Below are 24,858 nucleotides of genomic sequence, written 5' to 3'. Positions count from 1 at the left end.
TGGCTCAGTGGTTGAGCGTTGACCCATGCACCAAGAGGTCACCAGTTCAATTCCCGGTCAGGATACATGCCCAGGTTGTGGGCCTGATCCCCAGTAGGGGGCGTGCAGGAGGTGGCCAACAGATGTTCTTTCACATCGATGTTTTTATCTCTCTCTCCCTCTCACCTCCTCTCTCTCTGTCTCTGAAATCAGTAGAGAAAAAAAACTTGCCCTGGCTAGTTTGGCTCAGCGGTTAGAGCGTCAGCCTGCAGTCCAGAGAGACCCGAGTTCGGTTCCTGCTAAGGGCATGTACCTCGGTTGCAGTTTGTCCCCAGCCCTGGTTGGGTCGTGCAGGAGGCAGCCACTTGATGTGTCCCTTTCATGTCGACGTTTCTCTCTCTCTCCCTCCCACTCTAAAAAAAAAAAAAAAAATACAGTGGTTAGGTTATCTCCATAAATGACTACAATCTCCTTAAATTTCTGAGTTTATCTACACCTTCCACTGTTCCCAGCCTATTGCTTTAGGCGTCCCAGTTACTTAGTAAATAAGGGTTGGTGCACTGTCACTCGAAATACCCAGTGACAGTAAAATTCTCATGTAGAATTTCCTTTCTGGATTAATTGGCTTCTTATAAACCAAGAGAGAGGACATGAAGATGCAGTCAGGAGCTTTATAACCACATGTGGCTTTGCTTTTCACTTTTCTCTTTTTATGTGTGATTTTCATATGCTCATTGCTGATGGCCCCCTTTTGCTTTATTTTGGGGACATTTCCCACTCGTGATTTAGCCTCTGCTGTCAGCAGGAAGCTGGCTTCATGTTTTTCTTGACTTTGCCCTCCAGCAGCACCCTTTTGGTATCCTGGCTGGCATTTTTCTCTGCATGGATGTTTGTTTTTCCACACCCAGGAGCCTTCTCCGTCACATCGTAAGCACCGAGATGTGCACGTTCCCACCACCCATCCACTGGCAGAAAGCTCTGGGAATCTTCTGCTTCCAGCCATGAGATGAAACGTGGGTGTGCGGAGAGCCCGCTCCCTGACCTGCCGAGCGAGGTTCTGGGCGCACAGGCGGATTGTCAGATACCCAGGCCATGTGGAAATACCGAGGCACCGCGTGCCCTCCGGTTATGACAGGAGACATTCCAAGTTGTAGCTGACATTTTTGGTGTAAGAATTCCACTCTTCATGTTACACGGGAAAGGTCAAAACACACAGAACATACACTTCTCCTTTTTGGGGTATTAAAAATTGGTGGAGAGCCCTGGCCGGTTTGGCTCAGCGGTTGGAGCGTCGGCCTGTGGTCCAGAGAGACCCGGGTTCGGTTCCCACTAAGGGCGCGTACCTCAGTTGCAGTTTGTCCCCGGCCCTGGTTGGTTGTGCGGGTGGCAGCCACTCGATGTGTCCCTTTCACATCGATCTCTCTCTCTCCCTCTTTCTCTCTCCTACTCTATCTGAACAAAAAATGAAAAAATGTCCTCAGATGAGGATAAAAAAAAAATTGGCAGACAGTAAGAGCAGCATGGCTCGTTGACGAGCACGCTCCAGTGTCCGGAGTGTCGGGGTGGGGCCTTTGGCGTTTCAATGGGATGATGGACATTCTCTTGGCAGAAAGATCATATGTGCCATACCTCGGAGCCATTATAAAGGGAGGGATTGTCATGAGCTTGGGTAAAACAAACCAACAGACTCTTCTGCTCTGCTGAAGGGAAGAGTCTTACGGAGCCGGAGCCGAGGGTCCCAGAGCAAAGTGATTTAAGGTAGCATTTGCACATCGTCTGCATCTCTTTTGAAGTGTTATTCCTCCTTGCACTCTTTAAGTTTCTATGACTCCTTCCTGCCTGAAGCCGACTTGTTGAATATCTTTTTCTCAGACAAGCTCTAACAACAGGATCTCCCAGTCATCATTTTGTGCATCAGATTGATTCTCTTATCAGTGTAGTCATGTGACCTCAACAAGCTCGCAATTGTTTTAGTGAGGGCCTGCTTTGGTGAGTGTGACTTTTGATCTGTAAGTGTCTACATGCTCCTGCATATGGAAAAATATAAGGAAAGACAAGAAATCCTGTCTTGTTCTTTGTAGCCGTACGTAGCTGTCACCAGCTACGCGGTGTGAGTGTGATGGCCAGAGGAGACTTCTTGAGTTTCCAATTTTTATTTCATGAATTTATGTATTTCCTTTGCAATGGTAATGCCTTAGTTTTCATTTCAGCTGTTTTGTTTCAAAATGTTATTGAAATCCTCTTTTCTACTTATCCTTTTGCATGTGATCACTTTGAGGGGGTATGTGTGTAAGCTTTTCAAGATGACCTCAGAATTTCCCCTCTCAGGGACTTTCACATGTAATATATTAAATGAAACTGTACTTGACAAATCCAGCTATAGGAACAATGAGAGTCGAATCATTTTAAGAAAATGTTTATTTTTCAGAGGGTTCTTAGTTCATTTTGCTCCATGGACAAAAATGACATCTTTGCATTTGGGGATCATCCTTTTACCGGCGCAAACTTGGGAACTGGTGATGCAGGAATTAAAGCTCAGAAACTGGGCCAGAAAACAAGTGGAGAAGAGTAATGACTTTGTCCCATAGATTTCAGACAGAATGTGTTATTTTGATTTCTTCAGCGAAACTGACTTAGGTCCTGTTTAAAGGATATATTATTTAACCTCGTTCATGTTCAGGATGTCCAGAAACTGTAGTCCTCGCTCATGTGAAACCCACCCAGGGGAAAATTCTACTCGTCGTTCAAGGCCCAGATGTTAAGATATTTTTCTTGAAAGCTGGCCCTATGTTATACCCTGCCTGCCACCTCCCAAACCCCTAAAAGAGAAATAGACTCCAGCTTCTGCTTTAACCTCCGAATCTATCATAAATATCTTTGTTATGCTTATACATAGTTATTGGTGTACACGTATTATTTGCAGTATTAGGACGTGAGCTCCATGTGAGCCGGGCACACTAGGGTGTTCATCATCCTGCTCCTGACAGCACGACTTTGTACATACGTGTTGAATTGATGACTACATTTTATGTAAATGAATGGTTGATGGAGTGAACATGCTTTTTATTATGTATTTGTCTTTGGCTCTCCAAACACCACACGGATGCCCCGTTAAGGTGCAGTGAGCCCAGGCCGGGAATTGGGAGATTTCAGTTCTAGTTCCAGCTCCCCCCCTTACCTGGCTTCCCACAAGTCACCGAACCTCTCTGTTCTGCATTCTCCTCGTCTCAGAAATGAGGGTGTCATCTTATATGATCTGGCAGGCTTCTTCCGGCTCCGAAACTCACTGATGGGGCTATCTATCATGGAGAGTGGCCTGGCAGTCTCCTTTATTTTCTCTGTGGATCACAGATATTATTCAGAATCCACCCCAGCATGAATACAGATGTGGTCTGTCAGTGTTGCAAAGCGTGCTCTCAAGAGGAAATTACTGGGTTTGACAGCCACCCAACCCAGGGTTTAGTTTTTGAGATGTCAATATAACAAGTGTTATGGCCAATGTATCCAGTTTCTCATCTACATATGTGGTTGAATGCGCTGTTCTGGCTGTAATAGCATGAGAGCTGTTTTTCTTTTAATCCGACTGTCACATAAGATATTGCTGCCATGGCTTCTTTCTTATGACCTCATGTTGCTAACCCTTTCAGTCATCCTTGAAGTTATTAATAGCCGCACATCATGAATGTATTCATGCCATTTTCCTTTATAGAAAAAGGAATCTATTTCTTATGTTTTTCTTTTGTAGTCAATAAGGTAACTTCTGGGTGAAAATTTTGATGATGTTGTGTGTTGTATTTATAAAATAAGAAAAACTTGTCCTTAATATAAGAACTTTCTATTTCAGATGAGATAGTGAAATTAACATTGTTTTAAGATGTCAAGAAAAAAATAGGGTCAGAGTGAAGAATTACACTTCAGAGTTTTGGTTATTCTCCAAACATATAGCCTAAAATCAGAACCAAAGATTTCCGGTTCTGTTTTTATGTGTGACATACTGAACTGTGGTTTTGCTACCTTGTCTTGTCTACCTGCCTCCTATCTAGTCACTCTCCGCCAGCAGGCTACCTTGAACAGACACGTTGTCATTCAAAGAGTGCTCCAAAGCCATTTATTTTCAGATAGAGTGGGAGGGAGAGATAGAGAGAGAGAGAAACATCAATGTGAGAGAGACACATAGACTGGTTGCCTCCTGCACGACCCCATCCAGGGCCGGGGACCAAACTGCAACTGAGGTACGTGCCCTTGACCGGAATCGAACCTGCAACTCTTTGGTCCACGGGCCAATGCTCTGCCACTGAGCCAAACCAGCCAGGGCCCTTCTTACTTCTTTTAACAGTAGATGTCCTGAGTAGGAACTCTGCCTTTTTATCCCCACACACCTGGCATAAACATAAGGAAGCAAGACATGTTTTCTCTGCCCAGAAATGCTCCTGATAAACCAGTTGTGTAATTATATAGCTTTCCCTTGTTCATATGAATTGGTTTGGTTTGGATTGTTATACTGGAGATTTCACTTGGTTATCTGTAATATAAACAAAAGGAACTGTTTACAAAAAACGTACAAAGGGGAAGCTGATGTAACATTTTTATCACATGAAACTGTAGCAGCCTCCCAGTGCGGTTGCTTTGATGGGAAGCCATGTGTTATGCATGTTGCCTTTGGAAGTCTATCACAGTTGCAAAGTATTTTACCAAATACACCAGAAAAGCAAATTATATTTAAAATCAGTAAGTGGGGTTTTATCATTTTAACAGGGGGAGAGTGCCAACCTGAATTCCTGGTTGTCTCTTTCTGAGGCAGGATTATGCTTTGATTCACTTGGAACACCCTTTTCATCGGCAGCTGTGAGTTCAGCATTGTGTTTTCTCATTTCCAGCTTGCTAACATTATCTGCTTGTCTCCCCTCCTCGGTTGCAACCTGCTGCTGGAGAAAATCAGGGGTGAAATAGTAATTAAATATACTACAGACTTCACGTGGCGCCTACTGGTTCATGCTCTTTCGCTTGCCTCTGCCTGTCACCAGGAGAGACACGACAAGCACTCAGACTAATAACCTTTACCTTTTCCCACCTCTCTCTCCTGCCCATCACTCACCTCTGTGCCTCTCCCCCTCATGGGACTTAGAATTTCACAAGCCCAGAATCGGTTACTGGTGGCTACCCATGGCTTCTGGACTCTTCATGGTGGACCCCATCGTTCTTCTTCCTGTTGTACCCTCCCCACCTCTATTCTCCTGGACTGTGACTAAGCCCCAAGTATCTTTTTTTTTTCTTTATTGATTTTAGAGAGAGAGGAAGGGAGAAGTAGGGAGAGATAGAAACATCAATGAGAGAGAACATCGATTGGCCACCTCCTGCATGCCCCCACTGGGGATCGGGCCCACAACCTGGGCATGTGCCCTGACCAGAAATCAAACTGGCGACCTCTTGGTGCATGGGTCAACGTTTAACCACTGAGCCACACCAACCGGGCACCCCAGGTATCTTTATACCACTTTCCCCTCCTTGTCTTTACTATAAGCCAGACTTCAGGCTGTGCCTGTGTCTAAAGGTTCCACCTTCCGCCCGCAATCCTGTACTACAGGCCCGAGCTTTTAAATGGGCTCTGGTACTTGTATGTGCTCTGTGCCAGTCTAGATCTGGAGTGAGCGTACCTTTCTGCAGTGCATCTACCTCCTCCCCCAGACACACACACCATAAGCAATTTCTCTCTCCTCCTCTCATCAAGAGTAATGTCAGGCTCACAGATCTGTGAGCTCTGTGTCTACCTTTTTGGATCCTATTTAGATCCCCTGCTGCCAGCGTTGATCCTCTGACTGCCTGTCCCAGAATGGGACCAACCTCTCAATTCAGGCAGAAATTATTGTGCCTCCTTGACCAAAGCCTTGGGACCGCCCGAGTCCATCTTCTGTACACAGTTCCCTGGCTCTGGTCCCGTGCAATTCTGAACGCGTTCCTTTCAGTGCTGCGATCAGGTGTACCTGTCACTTGAGTCATGCCATACCCTGTTGCCATCCAGGAGAACTTCCACTCGCCTATCCTTGATTCCCTATTTCAGGGCTGGCAGATAGTTGGCATGTCACTGTCTCCTCCTATACCTGTGGCCTACACTCTTCTGATGAGCCTCAGCATCCTTCTCGGAATCACGCCCCAAGTCAGTTCATTAGTTTTGCTGCACACGATGAGATTCACTCGCTGTCTCTTACGGTTGTACCAAACCTTTCCCCCCGCTGTGCACTGCACCTGACCTTGCCTTCTGCTTCGTGGACAGGATGATGGCCTCTGCCTAGGTTCCCTTTACCAGCTCCTTTGATGTAACAATACCACTGCCTGGTAACAATGGTACAGTAGATGGAATTTACAATTATAAACTGTCTAAACACACTTAGCATTCAGTGTCATTCGGGAATCCTGTTAAAGAATGTATTTCGGAAGAAAACAAGTTACAAAAACACTTGTCTTAACCTAAGTTGTCTTATTGTTAGGGTTTCTGGTAATCCATTTGCGATTTCAAGTAGAAATCTTCTCTCGCTTGGAGATGGTATTTTGAGGCTCTCATCCAGGGAGAGGAGAGGAATCCAAGAAGAGTCTCACACTTGTTCCCTTTTCGCAGAAATTCAACTGTTTGATGGAGAGAGAATTCAGTGAATACATCATGCATGAATGAGTGAATGAATAAATAAATGAGCAAAGGAATAGAAGGAGGTTGATCAAAGTGTGCGTGTTCAAATTATGTGTTAACTTGGGTAGAGCAACTGCGTCCTTAGTTTCATCTGGTCCAATTACAATTGTCGTCTTTACTGGGTTTTCAATGGCAGATTTAGACTCTGAGGCTTTAAAAAAATATGAACTTGACCACACATTTGTATAGAGATTTAAACTGCTATCATCATAAAATTATTACAGGGGTTTTATACTCTGTGGGAAAACTTTTTAACAGAACCCTGCCATCAGGGTCAAATTCACTTAACTAGATGGAACCTTTTTCTTTTTCTCTTGTACACTGTCCAGTAGAGAAATTTCTGCAAATTTTTATAGTGTGGTGTCATTCATTCTGCTGGTTACAAATTTGTCATGACAACAAGTAGCTGGATGTACTTTTCATAGACAACTTGTATCCACAAATTGGTTGTTTGAGGGGAAAAAAACTGGACTTCTTCAGGAATACTTATGTTCACAGATTGATTTATTGTACAGAGATCATATTTGAACCCCCAGGGCTCAGTTATGCGGTATGCTGCCATCCATGGCTAGATATGGTTCAATTAAATAGGGAGGAAGGAAAATGGAAACATACAGCCACATCTCAGAAGGCAGAATCCATTTTGAGTCAGGAGTCTTGGTGGGAAAAAGCTCAAAATTCCTTAATGTGAAATTACCTTCTCATTTCTATTTCCAATTAAAGTAATGTCTGATATAGACACTGTAGGCTAGCACAGTGTTCCATACCATTTACTTTGCTTTCTTTCTCTTAGTTTCTAATTTTCATTATAGTTCTTAGTCTTTGCTTTTGGAGTGTGAGCTTATGGTAGAATAAATCAAATTAGCTTTAGTGGGTAGATTTCGTTTTCTCTAATGACTTACTAATCGAAATATACCTTCTTATATGAAAAAGCCCAAGTGGATTGTTATTTATTTGACTGACAAGGAAAGTCATGTCTAATTTTATTTAGAGACGGAAATAAATTACTTTGCTATAAATTAAATGTGAAATGAATGTAGGATCCTTTCTTAATGAACAAAAGCAGGGGAGCCAGGCAAATGTGTAGTAGATCTCTTCCACCAGTTGGTGGCGCTAAAAACTCTGATAAGACATTAATTGGACGGAGAGGAAGTTCACCTGGAGCCTTTCCCAATAAATGTTATCTTATTTGTTTTCGAAAAATTAGTACCAAAAGTATATGCCCAAATTATCGCATCTCCTAAGCTTAGGAACCGGACCGAATCTCTTCGATGGACAGCCGAATACATTTCTAGTAAACTGTGAGGGTGTCATTGGCTCTCATAGGGTTCCCATTCTGGAAACTGCACGTTGTGTAACATCCGGCTCCATCTCGGAAATGGCCTTTGAGGCTGCGGCCTGGGGCTCGGAGGTGTGGCACTAACCTGTTCCTGGCCCTATTTCAGTGCCGGATTTAGACTGAAGAAATATTGATTCATGTTAGTATTACTATTTTTTTTTTTTTTTTTTACTACAAATGTGCTTCTCAGGGGTTAGGTTGGTTTGTTAAGCCCTTCTTGGCCTTTTGTGTTTTTGTGCCTGAGGAGTCCAGTAGCGCAGTGGACTGTTGCCTGGATGTCCTGGGAGACAGTCACAAGCCTCGGAGACAGGGGAGCAGGTTTTGAATTTCCCTACATATTTCATAACCATCTCTTAGTCACACATAAATTCTTTACAGCTCAGTTGTCCCAACTTATAAAACGGGAACAGTAACAACTTCTTCCAGAGTTGGTGTAAGCATTAAACAAGATACGCAGTGCTCTTTGGATGTTGTTTACCCTCTACTCCCTTGTTTGAAGCAGAGACTCTGCTCAGTTATTTATTTATTTTTTCATCCTTACCCGAGGATATGTTCTTATTGGTTTTAGAGAGAGACCGGGGGGGGGGGGAGGGGGGCAGAAACATCATGTGAGAGAGAAACATCAATCGGTTGCCTCCGGTACACACCCCAACCAAGGATCAAACCGGGTATGTGCCTTGACCGGGAATCGAGCCTTCGGTACATGGGATGATGCTCCAACCAACCGAGTCACAGCAGCCAGGGCAGTGGCCCAGTTATTTTTGAGCCCACACTGTACCCCTAGACATGGGCAGGGCCTTGGGACAATGCCTCATGCTCTTCTAGTGAAAAGGTCTTTCTAGGTTGTAAACTTCCACAAAGATTTTGTGAAGACTCACAAAGAGGTACCAAGCTATAAATGATTTTCAGGTCTCTGCCTGTCTATCCTGGGGATGTTTATGTGTTGGTCTGAATCTGCCTAAACCTGTAAGATTGTGGAAGGGCCCGGCTTGTGTGGCTCAGTGGTTGAGTGTCGACCCTGCACCAAGAGGTGGCTGGTTTGATTCCCGGCCAGGGCACATGCCCAGGTTGAGGGCCCGATCCCCAGTGGGGGGCGTGCAGGAGGCGGCCAATCCATGTTCTCTCTGGTTGGTGTTTCTCTCTCTCCTTTCCTCTCTCTCTAACATCAATAAAGAAAAAAGAAGATTGAGGAAGGCACCACAGGTTACTGAAAGGCACAGCAAAGGTGTTCCTCAGAGTTGGTTCACCCGTTGGTTTGTTCCACACACTTACTGAGCGTCACTATTCCGAAGGTGAAGTCCAGAGGCTCAGCCCGCCTCTGAGCACTGCCACTTCGAGCACGTGATGCTTCCCGCGCGGCAGAGTCGATGGGCAACCCTCAGCTCTGTCACAGGAAGACTGTTTGAATTATGTATTGTTTTATAAAATTATAAAAATCAGTGTAGTACGGCCTGTCAAAAAAATTTTTTAGAACTTTTAAAAACTCTTGTTTTTTAAAATTTTCCACAGCCTATTCTGTGCTTGGAAGGTTGAGACAAGTCCAAAGGAGGCTTTGATAGTAAAATCATAATGCTCTATTAATTAAGTGCTTTAGCCGGTATAGCATTTAAAATATAACAGTGTAAGGAATATAATTTTTGAGGAACAGCACAGTACCATCTTTGGTTAGATCTGATGGATAGATTTAGACCTCTGAGATTTAGAGATTCCAGAATCATGGACTCTGGTGGTGGCGGAGACTTGAGCCATCACAGCTGCCCTCTCTCCTGGAGTATAGCTCGGAAAATGGAGGCTTGGCGAACTTGACTTACCCACGGTTGCACAGACCTGGATCAAAACTGGGGTCCCCTGACCCCCAACCCAGTGCCCGTGCGTTATTTTTCCGTCCTAACTTCTACACCATGAGCCATTTTCAGTGTAAATAAAAACGAGTGTATGCTTGTTCAGCCTCAATAAACTTTCCTAGCAAGCACAGAGTATCATTTCTGCCCAGTTATCACAATGAAAACGCCGACTGTATCCAAGGCAGTTAATTAAGGACCGTCTCAGAGCAGAGCTAAGGGGAGGGCGCACTCCAGGCCCTGAACGGCAGTCCTCGGCCAGAGCAGCCGGGCGCCTGCATCGGTGCCCCACAGAAGCCAGGCAGGGTTTTCATTCAGCCTCTGCCTCGCCTGCTCCTCGTTTCTTGCTAGATGAATAGCATCCGTGCCGCAGGTGTATTAGTAATTTCTGAGTTTGTTCCCCACTAAAAGTGACCTCATTGTTTTGTGCTGCTTTTCCATAATTATACAGTAACAGGAAATAAACCGGCTCTGAGTACAGCCCACAGCAGAAATCTTGTGCTCTTTATGCAAGTTTGATTTATAGACGTGCACTGCAGAGCGGAGTGACTATGAAACATTCATCTTCCCATTGCTAGTTGCCATGGAAATCAAGTACACAGAGCAGTGTCATTCCGGTCCTGGTGATGCCTGCAGTAGTTTATTCCTTTGTTGTTCTCGTTTCTTAAGCAACTGCCCAGCATTCTTTCATCATTACAATTAATCGTGCACATGAGTTTTTAATCTTTTATCTCAAATAGAAAGCACTAAAAATGTTTGAGGAAAAATAGGGAGAATTTAAGTATTTCTGTGGCTTTAAATATGCATTTGTGATTTTTCCCCCCCTCAGTCCCATTGGAAAATAGGTCATGTAAAGAAAAAAAGCACATATCAATGTACAGAAATTTCAATAAAGAAAGCAATGTAAAATTTGAGTGAAAAAGCAATGCTATGCTAAGGAGATTTTTAGGAACTTGAGATTCTCAGGTCTCCCAGTGTTTGGAGCGAAATAACTTCGTTATTTTGGGTCCTGCCAACCATAACAAGCCCTAAACTGTGTCTTATCAACTCTCCTTTTGTTTTGTTTTGCTAGTCTCCTTAGGAGTTGAACAAACTCAGTATCTGCTGGATAGATATGGTAATATTAAAGAGTAGGGGTCCTTTTTCTTTTTAAAGGCTAATAAAGTTCAAGAATTTTTTACTGTATAAGTGAAAGGCATTCTTAGTCTTCCTAATTATTTTTAAAGAACCCATCTTATCCCAGTTTCACCGAGCCTAGTTCATCGTACATACCATGCCAACAATTGATAAGTACTTGTTGATTATCTGCCTCTTTTGTTGGGCTTCTGGCCAAGTCTGTTGGTTAAGAGAGCATGTTCTGGAATAACGGTCAGGGTCTAAATCTCTGCTCCTTTGCTTATTGGCTGTGATGTCTTTGAAAAGCTTCACCTTGGCTTCCTTATCTGTAGAGTGAGCAGCTCAAAGATTAAGGTAACAATGAGTGTTTGGAAAGGTTCTCAGGGATAATCCATACAAAGGGCCTAGCTCTGTGCGGCACAGAATGAGTACTCAGGCGGGGGCGGGGGCGGGGGCAGGAGACTGTTTTGGTGGTGGTGATGGTTATTACTACTAGGACTACTGCTCTGACTACTAGGACTACTCCAGGCCCAAACTGAGTGGGGAGCTGAGCTCTGACCCAGGAAGTGATGCCGCACCAAAGCCCCGGACCCTGTGCCCAGCATCCAGGTTCACAGGCCATTGCCCATGCTCTCTGTTCCACTCGGGCTACCTGGGCTCAGTTCATCCCTACACTTTAATACTAGGATCATAGCCTAGAGGGGTTTACACTGGTCTTCTGACTGCACACTGAGAGGAGAAGGCTGCTGCTAGTTTCTCACCTGTGACCTGGACTTGCTGCTTACAGATGGGGGTGCATGGGGAGGGAGTGGGCTGCCTGGACTTGTCTCACAAGGGGCAGGTTCTAGTGCTTGTCTGCAGCGGCCAGAATAACGTGATTGGCTGCCGCGCCCCCCCACCCCCACCCCAGTCACTCCGCAGTGGCGCAGCCTTCCTTCAGCCTTTCTGGGAGTGAACTTTTCCCGACTGGTGGCAGAAGGGTGCTTTGTTGAAATCCACTCTCCTTGGCAGTCCTCCAGGGCGCTCGGCAATGCCTAGTTATTGGATTTCGCTTTTCTTTCGTTAGCCTTGTAGCGTGTCTGTTTTGCTTGTGTGCAGTTCTTTCCCCCCCAAATTTTCATGTTTAAATTACTTTAACTTCCATTTCTATTTATTTTATTAGCTGGCTTCATAACATTGCTAAAAGTTGTTTGCTTTCAGCGATCACACAATGAGTCGCCTCAGCTCAATTTGTCTTGTTTTCCCCCCAAGTCTGAGCCACAGCCTGTGACCCGGGTGCCCTTTTGTTAAGGATGAAAACAAGATAGCCTTGATGGTTTCCCCTTTGCCACATCCCAATATTATACCTGTCTCCCCAGTTCTCTTTACTTAGTTCTTGGTTTCCCCTGTCCCTCATGTCAGCTCTAAAGAGAGAGTAGTGTACTTTCCTGAATGCTTGGGTTCTCCCTTCTCTGTCTTTCCTCTTGCTTCTCCCAACAAGATAAAAACTCTAGAGTCAGATTCTCCTGTCTTCCAAGTGAGCTCTTGACACTCAAAGTGACATCGGTACTGGGAAGACAGCTATATATATATATATATATTTTTTTTTTTTTCTATTTATCATCAGATAGAGTGGGAGGGAGGGAGAGAGAGACAGACAGAGAAACATTGATGTGATAGAGCCGCATCGGCTGGTTGCCTCCTGCACGGCCTGAGCAGGCCGGGGACAAACTGCAACAGAGATCCGTGCCCTTGACCGGAATCGAACCCGCGACTCATTGGTCCACGGGCCAACGCTCTAATCACTGAGCCAAACCAGCCAGGGCTTCTTCTTTTTTTAAAGTCAATTTATTATAGTGTGTTAAAAATACATAAATGGTGTAATAAAACCACTGAGGGTTGCCCTGGCCGGTGTGGTTGGGTGGTTAGAGCGTCGGCCTGTGGACCACTGAGTCCTGGGTTTGATTCCAGTCAAGGGCACATACCTCGGTTGTGGTTCGTCCCTGTCCCTGGTTGGGGTCATGCAGGAGGCAGCCAGTTGATGTGTCCCTCTCACATTGATGTTTCTCTCTCTCTCCCTCCCTCCCACTCTGTCTGCAGATAAATAGAAAAATGTATCCTTGGGTGAGGATTAAAAAAACAACAACACTGAGGGCAGAGGGCGATTTTCTATTTTCCTTGTATCGGCGGCTTCCTCAGCACCTGTTCACAACAGGCATGCACTATATTTATGTTCAATGCATGGGTAGGTTTTTATAATTTCGCATGAAGAACAACCATAATAGGGGAGGCTATGCATGTGGGGGGCAGGGAGAATATAAGAAATATCTGTACCTTCTCCATTTTGTTGTGAATCTTAAAAGGCTCTAAAAACAATAAAATCTTAGTGATAAAAAAAGGACCACGGAAGTCTTATAGAAACCCCCTCACCCAGAACAACATTCATTCCCTCATCACTCTTTTCCCTTACGAATACCTAAGACATCTATATTCTTGCGACTACATTGGACACACTGTGTGTGGCTTTCAAATCTGTGCCTAAAATTCAGACCCTCTCTAGATACTTGATAATGTTCTACACCCTCCCTGGACTTCTGACGGCATGTATCACCTCGTACGTAACATGCACCATACACGCGTGGCTCTTTGCCCCTACTCCCTGCAGGAGGCTCTCGGCCCTGTGCCTTCCTCCTCTCAGCCTTACCTCTTCCTTTGTGTTGGTGACAAATATTTGTTAGCATCTACTGCATTGCAGACACTGGGAAGATATGACAATAAACCAAACAGACCCTGCCCTGCCCTCTAGGAGTTTATAGTCTAGTCGGGGAAATAGTTAGAATCCAGGACAGTTAATCCTGCAAGGTGACCACAAAGCATTGTGGGAACATATGGGAAGGAGGCTAAGATAGGCTGGGGAGGGGGCACTGAGAAAGCGAGAGCCCGTGTGAGCCCTGAAGGGTGGAGATAGCCAGGCAGAGAGGGAGAGTGTGTTCGGGGCAAAGCGCCCCTGCAGAGTCCCCTGCAGTGTATAAAACAAACAGGAGAGCACTTCGGGTAACAGGGAGCTGTTCCATACAGCTAGTCTGCTGCTGAGTACCCGTGTTCTTTGTCTGGGTGGGTGGGGGGCACCAGCAGGGTAAATGCAGGGTGATGAGATTGGAGAGGTGGCAGGGGCCATGTCATGAAGGGCCCTGTAAACTGTTGAGGACATTGAGGAGCCATTGACATATTTTAGTAGGGAAGTGACAGACTCAGATTTGTAGTTTACTTGATCTCTCCTATCGCAATATGGAGAACGGCTTAAGTTTGGCAAGAGTAGCCCTCTCGGAGTTGATCCCAGGGATCACCTTCCCAAACTCATCTTCTCCTTATCCCTACAGGGAGTGTCCAACTCAGCATGTCCAGCTTCTTGCATTTTCCTGATTAGCATGAAGGCACGCTCCAAGCTCTCCCCCTTTCTAGCTTCCTGCCTTGAAGGCCAGAACTCTGCCTTCTCCCAAGGCGGTCTCTCTGCCTGGCTCTCGCTCTGTAGTGAATGTGTCATCTAGATCATCCACCAGGTCTCCCATATCACTGCTGCCCAGAGAGCCCATTGCTTTGCTGGTCAGCTTGGATCCCCTAGGATTTGGGGTCAGCTTGCATCTAGCCTGAGCCACTCTGACCCCTGAATTACATTGTAACTCACACGGTTGGCCCTTTCTGCCCAGCCGGACCCGACCAGACCTGTACCTGAGAGAATTCCTGTGGCCTTCTTTTTCCCACTAGCAGTTGAATGTCCTAGGTTTTCCACACTGATCCCCACCGCACCTCCATATTGGACAATAAATGTGGGAAGATGGATTGAAATGAGTTGAACTAGCCAGTAGACTTTGGGAAAGTTACTCAACTTCTCTGTGCCTTAGTTTCATTATCTATAAACTAGAGACATGAAGAGCATCTACATCATAGAGTTGTTTGGAGGGTTCCATGAGCGAATGCATATAAAACACTATGGCTGGCCCATAGTAGACATGCACTGTTTAGTAATGATTGTATGAAGGTGTCTAGATTATCCCAGAGAAGGAGGCAGGAGCATGTAAAAGGTTTTTGACTGCGGGTATAACTTGCCACAACCAAATGGGTATTTACCTCGAAGAGTCCACTCCTCTTCGCCATGGGTAATGGAGAGATGACAGCAATACCACAGCCTGTGCAGTCGGGGTTCAGGCCAAGTGGTCTTTATTTGAAATCTGAGGTTTTGTTCTGTGCTGATTTTGTTTCAGAAATTCTCTCCATTTTCATGAAATTCGATGAGTTTTGCATTTCATAAGGTATGCTTTATTCCAGAAGGCAACCGTGATGTTTGCCTCGACTTTGGAGTCTGGGCCCCTAAGACCAGCCTTTCCGCCTCAGTAATAGTGATAAGAACAGCTACTAGTTGATGAGGCGACAGAAGACAGCTCTGTGTGTTGATTTATCCCACACACGGTTACTGAGCGAATGCCACGTGCCAGGCTTTGAGAAGGGAACTGTTGGGGCCACAAACCAGGCAGGGACAGTCTCATGGAGTGACCATAAGGTACGGCAGAAAAGGTGTCTCCTGTGAAAGAACAGAGGGTTTAACTTCAGCCAGGCACCCCAGGAACTCAACACCTGAGTCCCCTTGTGAAGAATCCCTGGGTGGAAAGACGCCAGGGAGCGAACAGCGTGGACAGGGGATCGAGGAGGGGAGACGTAGCTGGTAAGGTGATGTGAGGGAGTGATCAGAACACCTAGCACATGTCGAGTGCCTGCTGCATGCCAAGACCTAGTCTGCATGTTTGCTGGTCTTAACTCATTTGATCCAACAAGCCCCTGAAGTGGCTACTGTTACCACCCCCATTTTACAGACGAAACTGAGGCACAGAGTGGCTGAGTAACTTGGCTAAGCTCACGTTAACTGATGGAATTTGGCTTTGACCCAGGCAGTCTGGTTCCAGATTTGAAACCCAAATAAACGTATCCATCACGCCAGGGATAATCTTTGCCTTGCTCGTCTGTCTCTCTCCCCCTGGGCACCCTTGAAAGGGGTTTTGGATCTCTTTATCAGTCAGATCTACTACAGTTTACAGATTTCGAAGGAATCATTTTATTTAAGGGCCTTTCCCCAGTTCAATTTCAATGGAATAAAGATCTAGAGAGCATATAAATTTTCACAGTGAAAAAACAGAGCTCTATAATCTATGGCTCTAACCCTTGTCATAGACCAAAGGCTGTGGATATATGAAAACACTAGCTGAATTGTACATCCTCCCCCCCTCCCCCCGATTTCTGACAATTTGGTCATAAACTCTTTTGATAAAAATATCAAAAAACCCTCATACTGCAATACTGTAAAATGTGACTGCATTAATAGCAAAAAAAAAAAAAAAAAAGTCCATATTTTAGACTGTCATGAACTGTTTAAACATCATAATGGAAAACATTTATGGCTCAAATCATTGACGTCCACGTGTCTCAGAATCTATCTACTCATCTTAGACTTTTGTTAGAGCTTCCAACAAATCACAAAATGGACTGGCTCGAGTTTCTCCAAAGCTCTGTCCTCTCCAGTGTGGGGAGTAGGATGTATGCGGGGCTGCTGGTCAGTTCTTCAGGCTCGGATCCTGTATTGGGGGAACTGACTTAGGCAAGTCTGTTACCCTCCCTGGATCTCAGTCTCCTCTTCTAAAGGAATTCTATCTTTAAATTCCTCAATTCTCTGTTTCCATACCTTTTTTTTTTAATCCTCACCCGAGAACATTTTTGCATTCGTCTTCAGATAAAGCAGGAGGGAGAGCGGGAGGAAGAGAGAGAGAAACATCGATGTGAGAGAGACACATCGAATGGTTGCCACCCACACAACCCCAACCGGGGCTGGGGACAAACTACAACCGAGGTACGTGTTCTTAGCAGGAACTGAACCCAGGACTCTCTGGTCCACGGGCCAGCACTCTAACTGCTGAATCAAACCGGCCAGGGCTGTTTCCATACCTTTTGTCTACCAACTCTTTACATTATAATTGATAGTGCAGGTGAACTAATGGCAAGAAATGAACAAAAGAAAAACCAAATCCTTTGGTTTCATCCATTTCATTCAGCATTCTTTAACAAATGTTTAGCAAGCACCTTCTGTGTACATGATAAATATTTGTGGTTATTGCTTCCCAGTATTACTAATAATTACAGTGTTAAATTCTCAGACGTACTTGGGGTTTACCTTCTCTCAGTTTCCCCATTGCTAATGTCCCCTTTATGGCTACATTATTATCATAGAATCTTATGCTATTTAATCTTTATTTAAAAATCCCAAACAAAGCAAAACAGAACCCGTTGACCTCAAAGCAATCCCAAGGTATGTTGCAAATTATTATTAAATCATGCACAATATTTTTCTCTCCATGTTCCCTATGCATAGAAGCCCCGTTTAAACTGAGTAATGCTTCTTAGGAAAAACCACAGTCGCAGCATGGACTGGTGGCACGGTGGATAACATGTCTGCCTGCAGATGAGAAGATTCTGGGAAAAACCACAGCCGAGTGTTCACATCCTGATGGGGCAGCCGACTTACTAGTTCTAATGGTTTGCAGTGATAAATTTGTCGTAGAATTAGAGCCTCCTTCATGTTATAAATTGCTCAGACCCAAACGCTGTGGAAAATTTACAAGGACTGCCATTAGAATAGAATGTTTTAAATTACCTGTTGTATTGAGAGAGAGAGAGAGAGAGAGAGAGAGAGACCCGATAAGAGGTTTATCAGATAGTCATGAGTTCATGTGACATAAAAGAGTTATTGGTCTATTTGTCAAATGATAAATGGATAATGATGATGGCAAAAGTACGTCATTTTTTTAGTGCTTTAATGGGAGCCAGGTATTGCCATTATGTCATCCAGTGCTCACAATAACCTAGTGAGCTGCACACTGTTATTATTCCTATTTTACAGATAAGAAAACTGAGCTCGGAGAGGTTAGATAATGTTCCCAAAGTCGCACAGCTAATAAATGGCCGGAAAGGCTTCGACTGGCTTGTTGTCACCTTCAGTTCGTCACACTTAAGGTGAAAGTCATTATCCTTGTCCTCAAGTCAGCTCTTGCGTTCGATTTCTGTCAGCGGTTCCACGGTTTTCTCAGAGTCGTTCTTGCAGTCGTCATTGATTTTTTTCTTCTGTCTTTGCTCTGATCCATTTAGTCACCAAGTCCCTTTGCTTGTTCAGTGTCCTCTGCTGTCATCCATCTTCCCATCACCTTAGCCCAGGGGTCTAGGCCTCACCTAAGTACAGGTCAAAGGCCCAAGTCCTTAACTCAGAATTCAAGGTTGGCTGCTCTCTGGCTCCTACCTTCCTCTTAGGATCTTCTCCTAACTTCTCCCCTAACTGAGGAACTAGCTACCTAAACACATTCTGCATTTTTTCCATGTGGCCCCTTTGTCCATGGGAACTCCTTTCTGGGAATTACCTTCCACTGTACCTGCTGTGTGAGCGCTGCCAGGGTAAGGTCAGGTCCCCTCCCCTGGACCGTTCTGACCAGTCCACTCCTCAGGGACCGTCCCTTTTTAGCACTGTGGTAATGTTCGTATCTCTCATTTTTTCTCTAAGCACGTGCATCCCGCCTGCATTGCAATACAACTCTTCCTGGTTGCCATCAGCCTCAGTGGTGCTCAGCGGTGGGGACTAGTCCCTCACGAACACTGGGACATCGCTGTGCACACGAAAGTGCATGTTTCCACACCGTGTGTACATGTACGAGGATCGAAGTTTTTATGGTAACTATTGTAAATGTCTCACATTGAGCTTATTGAGTGAAGATCTCCCATGATTCCCCCAAACCATCCTATTCAGAGACCTACTTCACTGGAATAGGACCACATGAATTTACAGATTGTGGGGGCTGGTTGTTTGTAAGGATGGCCACCGTAACTCCCCACCCACCCCCATCAGTAAACCCTGTGCAGAATCTTGGCCTTCTTCTATCAGGAGGTAGAGCTTATTTCTCTGCTCTGAATCTGAGCTGACCTTGTGACTTACTGTCACTAAAGAATATAGCAAATCACCTTACCTTAGGGTGATCTTGGGACTCCACTTGCCCCCCACAATGGATACCATGTGGGATGCTGAGTTGTCCCACTGTGTGCACACAGATGAGGTGTGTTTCAGATGCTTCTACAACCGCAGTCAATGCATTCTCAAGTTTACATTTCTATACAAATGGTCTTAAAGTAGATAATAAATTGTGATTATTATATGTCCTAATACAGGAATTCTGTTTTGTCTCTTATAATTTCCTGAATATAATCCAAAGCTAACATTGATTTTTAAAATGCTGATATTTTCACAAGTCTAAGTTTAAAAAACACCTTGTGTTCTTGGTTTGCAAGCACCTGCGGTCGCCCCTCCCCATCTCTCCTATTTACTGTATGGAAACAAGCTCTGTATTTGTCAGAGAGCAAAACAGCCTTCATTTGACCGTGTGTATTTCACTTTCCTGCCACTGCTGTGTCCCAGTAACATTTTCTTTCACGGAAAATGACGATGGCTTCCAGGAGTATATGTAGTTTTTTTTCCCCCCCAAATGCATGATATTTTAAAAATGAAACTTTATTTTAGACAGAATGATATTTGCTTTTATAAAAGTGGAATTTTTTTATGGTTCTGGGGCTAGACAAAAACTAACAAACAAAATAGAAACAGACTCATAGAGAACAGACTGACAGCTGTCAGAGGGGAGGGGGGTTGGGAGACTAGGTGAAAAAGGTGAAGGGATTAAGTAAAAAAAAAAATCCTCATAGACACATTCCATAATATGGTCATTACCAGCAGGAGAGGGGGATGGGGGAGGAAGGAGAGAGTAAAGGGGGTATAAATGGTGATGGGAGGAGACTTGACCTGGGGTGGTGAACACACAATACAATATACAGATGATGTATTATAGAACTGTACACCTGAGCCTTGGATGGTGTGGTTCAGTGGTTAGCATCCGACTGAGGACCAAAGGTTCAGGGGTTTGATTCCTGGTCAAGGGCACGTACCTGGGTTGTAGGTTCAATTCCCGGCCCTAGTCAGGGTGCATGCTGGAGGCAACCAATCTATTTGTCTCTCTCACGTTGATATTTCTTTCTCTCCCCCTCCCTTCCTCCCTCCCTTTCACTCCCTCTAAAAATCAACAGAAAACTATCCTCAGGTGAGGATTAACAAACAAACAAACAAATAAAATTGTATACCTGAAACCTATATAATTATATTACCCAAAGTCACCCCAATAAGTTCAATAAAAATTTTAAAAAATAAAATAAAACCTATTAGTCGTAGCGGGTCAGCTTGAAAACTGAGGAGTTCACATATAACCTAAACAAAATAGCTCACGATTGTTAGATTCAGAAACCGTGCAAGTAAAATTGTGTTTGAATGATTCCTGAATTTATTTTGTAAGAGATAGCTTTCTCCTTGAAATGTGCATTCCGTAAAACAGTTATTCAAATTCTGGTAGAAACGCAGGAGCGTCAGGTTCATGCCTGACGCAGACGGGCTCTGTTGGTGGGGCTTTTACTCCTAATGACTGACCTGATGTGTTATGTCTCCTTTCTCTGGCTGAGGGAAGGAATCCCATTTCATAGGCATTTTATTCAGTGATATGTTTGATTGCATTGCACCTCTTACTGTTTCTCAGACTGTAAGAATACCTGCAGCATTGAGATAACTTACATCATTGCTAGAAAAGAACATGGTAATTTGGATAGAAAATAGTGTAAAAGCTTTAGTAACAGAATATAATGAAATTAGTGCCTCGTGTAAAAATAGTGAAAGGATTTATTTTTAATTTTTAATGGATCAGATCTGTGTGATTAAAATATGTAAATTAAATAACAACATTCACTTCAGTCACCTTCTCAGTGACATCTACTCTCTCTGACATTCATTCGAAAAATTCCATTGTCTTCTATTCTCCCCCATTTTTAAGTGAACCCAGTAGTAAATGTTTTGCATTTGATGAAATAGGGAATGCATTTGCTATCGTCTTAAAAGCCTTGAAATGGAGGACTTTTATTTTTTAAAATATTTTTTCTTTATTGATTTCAGACAGAGAGGAAGGGAGAGGGGAGAGAGAGAAACATAAACGAGAGAGAACATTGACTGGCTGCCTCCTACATGCCCCCACTGGGGATTGGGCCCATAACCTGGGCCTGTGCCCTGACTGGGAATCGAATCAATGACCTCTTGATACATGGGTAGATGCTCAGCCGCTGAGCCACACCGGCAGGCGAAATTGAGGACTTTTAATTCAGGCAGACATATATTCGTTAATCCACTCAGTAAATGGTTATTGAGCACCTACTGTGTGCCTAGTACCTTTTGGTGGCTGGGGGCGGAGACACGAACAGAGGGAACTAGGTCCCTGCTGCCGAGGAGCTCACAGCTCACAGGCCTTCACAGTAAGAAGACACGCAAGGACTGAGTAAACAGGGTAACTTCCGACAGAGAGAAACTGGAAGGGTAGTAAACCAGAGTAAATGGTAGGGTGACGCAGTTGGTGCATGGGGTTACTTTTAGATGGGAGGTTAGGAAAGGCATGTTTGAGGAACATTTGAATGAGACCTAAGTGATGAAAAACTGACTGCATATGGGAGAAGAGCCACCCAGAAAGAGGAAAAGCCCCTGAAAGGCCCTGAAGTGGGTACAAGTTTGGCAGGACTGAGTAACAGAAAAGAACACTGGATGGTAATGAGCAAGAGGGAGCTCTGAGGTGGATTTGAAAGGTACACTGGGGCATGATGATGCATATTCATGAATGCCAGCCATATATTACATTATATTGTATATTATATTATATTATTACATATTATAATCTGTATTTTACTGTATTATATATTTCATATCATTTGAATATTTATATTAATATTAGTTATGTAACTTTCTATAAGGTTGCAAACCTTGTGCAAAGGGAGGCGAAGGTTAAAGGAAGACGCCGGGGTCCTGAGGATGTGCAGGATTTCTGAGCATCCCAGCAGACAGTCGTGCTAGTGACTGGTACCCTTTCTAGGATCCCCACTATCATCCCATGTCTGCTTCGAATTATCAGTTAACTTCAGTTGCACAGATATGTTGCTGAGCCCACCCTGGGCCCAAGACCCTGCCGAGTCCGCAGGGCTGTTGAGACCCGGGGAGCAGCAGATGTGATCTGCTTCTGTTGGAAAGCGACTCCCTGGATTGAATCTATTATTCCCATCGGGTCCGCTGCCCTTTCTAACATCTTATCTATCCTTAGGTTACATATTGTAAAATGATATTAAGGACCAGATATCTAGTCTGCTGGCCAGTGATTTGTGATGTGAGCGCTGTCTGCAGTTTTTCTTCATTGGAGGCACAGACGTGGAAAATTGATTTTTGAGGCCTGCGCATGCGTCAGTCCAAAAGGGTTTATCATTTGTTTGTTTTTGTTTTTGTTTTTTTGTTGTTGTTGTTAATCCTCACCTGAGGATATTTTTCCATTGATTTTTAAATAGAGTGGGAGGGAGGGAGAAGGGGAGAGAGAGAGAGAAACATCATCGTGAGAGAAACACATCAGCCACATTGATGGGTTGCCTCCTAGTGACCCAGACCGGGGTCTGGGATTGAACCTGCAACCCAGGTACATGTCCTTGGCTAGGAATCAAACCCAAAACCCTTCGGTCCAAGGGCCAGCACTCTAACCGCTGAGCCAAACAGGCCAGGGGTTTATCATTTGAATACCTCTCTTCTGGAGGAAAAAAGTTGTTAAAAATGAACAATTTAATGAAAACATGAAAGTTTTAAATATATATATTTTTAAATGAAGCAATGCAGACTTGTAGACTCTGTTCTCTTACCACGGTTAGGATTCAGGGTGTGTGATTCAGACGAGGGAAGCAGGAGCTGATACAGATGGTCTTCTCTCTGCATTTTCGTACCACACGTCGTCATAATATACTGACTTAAAATTTCCACCGAATTAAACTTTCTAGTGATTTATGAGACCTTGAAATGCATTACTAAGAGCACTTAATGAATCTTCCTTCAGAGATAATTAACAAAAGATATTTTGTAATTTTTAAAAAGGCAGCAGTTTAGGTTTCAGTCTGGCAAAAGAAAGTTCTAGAAGTCCGTCCTGGGTTTGCTGCTGGAAATTCCATTCCTTGGATGCTTGCTTGGCTTCATTCGCCCCAACTCTCCCTGGTGCTGTGGTTTGATAGGTTTTCCTCCTGTCTGGAATAAGACCAAGCCAGTGCTACATTTAGTATCTATCTCCATGCACGGCGATGCCTCTTCCCACTGGCCTTGCTCCAGGGGCCCTGGCAGAGGGCTGACAGGGCCTGGCCGGCAGAGCGCACACTCTGGGCCTTGCAGCTCTGCTGCCGCTCTCTCGTGGACGTGTGTGTGGTATGTGAGTGAGCGTATGTATATATACGGAATGTTTGAGGCAGGAAAAAAGTCCATATATGTTCCTCCCAGGGAAAGGAACAAAGCGTTCCATCCCAAACATGGTCGAAGCCCCCTGGGTAGCCCTGCCGGGTGGCCCGTCCCTCCCTCTGCCCCAGAGAGAATCCATAGCTTGAATTTTTAAAATCATTTACGTGTGTCTTTATATTCCATGACGTTGATGTATGCATTCTAAATAATGCATAGTATTGTTTTGTATATTTTTAAGCCTTACATAAATGCAAAGTGCCTTTTCTCTTATTCTGTTTTTAAGATGTATCCATGTTAATGCATGTATCTCTCCTTTATTGTCCCTGCTGTATAGTGTTCTGTTGGGGCTCAAGGGGGCACAATAGCTAGCACCCTCTTTTACCGTCTGGAACAAATTGGGAAATAGATGCGAGTAGAGTAGTGGATAAAAATATCAGCTGTATTTGTGAGCTAGCTCTCTTGGAGGGTGGGCTTGCTAGAATGCAGCCAGAATTAAATAGGTTTACCCTTCCAGTCACAGGTTGTGTAGTTAGTTGGGGACTCCCCCCGTGGGGGCCGGCCCCTGGGGAGCAGAGCACACAGAGAACAGAAGGGGCCACCAGTTAGGTAAGTCACTTCTCTAGGAGTAATGAGTGAGGAGGTGGAGAGAAGCTGGGAATGTTGTTCCGGAAGAGGCTCCTCCTCTTAGAAATATAGAGAGGTTAAAGGAAATAGAAACATAGGTTAACATTCCCAGAATGTTTTTCTCCATTATATAAATACCCCATAGTTTATATATTCGTTCTCCGGTTGGTGGACTCCTTGGTGGTTATTGCAAATGGGGCTGCAGTGACTGTTCTGGACCACATGTGGGAGAGGTTCTGCAGGGCACACGCACGTGGACTGGGATGGCAGGACCTCAGCTCTGCATGTCTGCACCTGCCTTGCTGCCTGAGTGGTCTTTCACCTTCTCATTTATCAGTGCATAGAGTTCTTTTTCCTCCTATTCTCATCAACACTTGTTATTCAACCCTTTAGTTTGCCATTCTGCTGGGTGTGAATGGCATCTTATTGTAATTTTAATCTCCCTGATTGCTAGTAAAGTTCAGCATCATGTCTGCTAGCCATTTGGTTATTCTTATTATTGGCCCACTTAAAAATATTAAGTTACTTTTTATACTGATTTGTAGGTGTTTTTGAAAAATATTTTATTGATTTTTAGATAGAGAGGAGGAGAGAGAGAAAGAGAAACGTCCATGTGACAGCAGAATAATCGATCAGCTGCTTCCTGCACGCTCCCTACCGGGGATCGAGCACACAGCCTTGGCATGTGCCCAGACCAGAAATCGAATCAGCAACCTTTTTTTGGCGCATGGGGCAATGCCCAACTGAGTGACAATAACTAAGGCTATAGGAGTTATTTTTTATATATTCTGGATACCAATCCTTTCTCATCTATGAGTCAAAGAAATTTTTACCTGTTTGTGGTTTTCTTTTCCTTTGTTAAAATAGGATGCCTTTTGAT

The 24,858-nt window shown here is 44.3% G+C and overlaps 1 protein-coding gene across 4 annotated transcripts in view; it reads left to right on the top strand.

Annotated features, from left to right (window-relative positions):
• The window catches only part of EFCAB11 (EF-hand calcium binding domain 11), an 85,974-nt gene that overhangs the window by 26,338 nt on the left and 34,778 nt on the right, over positions 1-24,858 (top strand). The window contains exons 6-7 of one of the 4 annotated variants that reach the window (XR_004960652.1): positions 17,880-17,992; positions 18,531-18,688. The exons of 1 other annotated variant lie outside the window; for it this stretch is intronic. Coding sequence is in view for 2 of the 3 variants with exons in the window: in XM_036271514.1 (XP_036127407.1) it covers positions 888-984 (97 nt within the window). In the remaining variant the exon portion in view is untranslated. Of the gene's footprint in view, positions 1-887; positions 1,116-4,734; positions 4,911-17,879; positions 17,993-18,530; positions 18,689-24,858 lie in introns of those variants that run through there. 2 more of the 4 variants (XM_036271518.1, XM_036271514.1) reach the window with 2 other exon arrangements.

Source organism: Molossus molossus, unplaced genomic scaffold, assembly GCF_014108415.1.
Source record: "Molossus molossus isolate mMolMol1 unplaced genomic scaffold, mMolMol1.p scaffold_m16_p_1, whole genome shotgun sequence".
In the NCBI taxonomy this organism is placed as follows: domain Eukaryota; kingdom Metazoa; phylum Chordata; class Mammalia; order Chiroptera; family Molossidae; genus Molossus; species Molossus molossus.
This window is presented reverse-complemented; position numbering and strand designations above follow the sequence as displayed.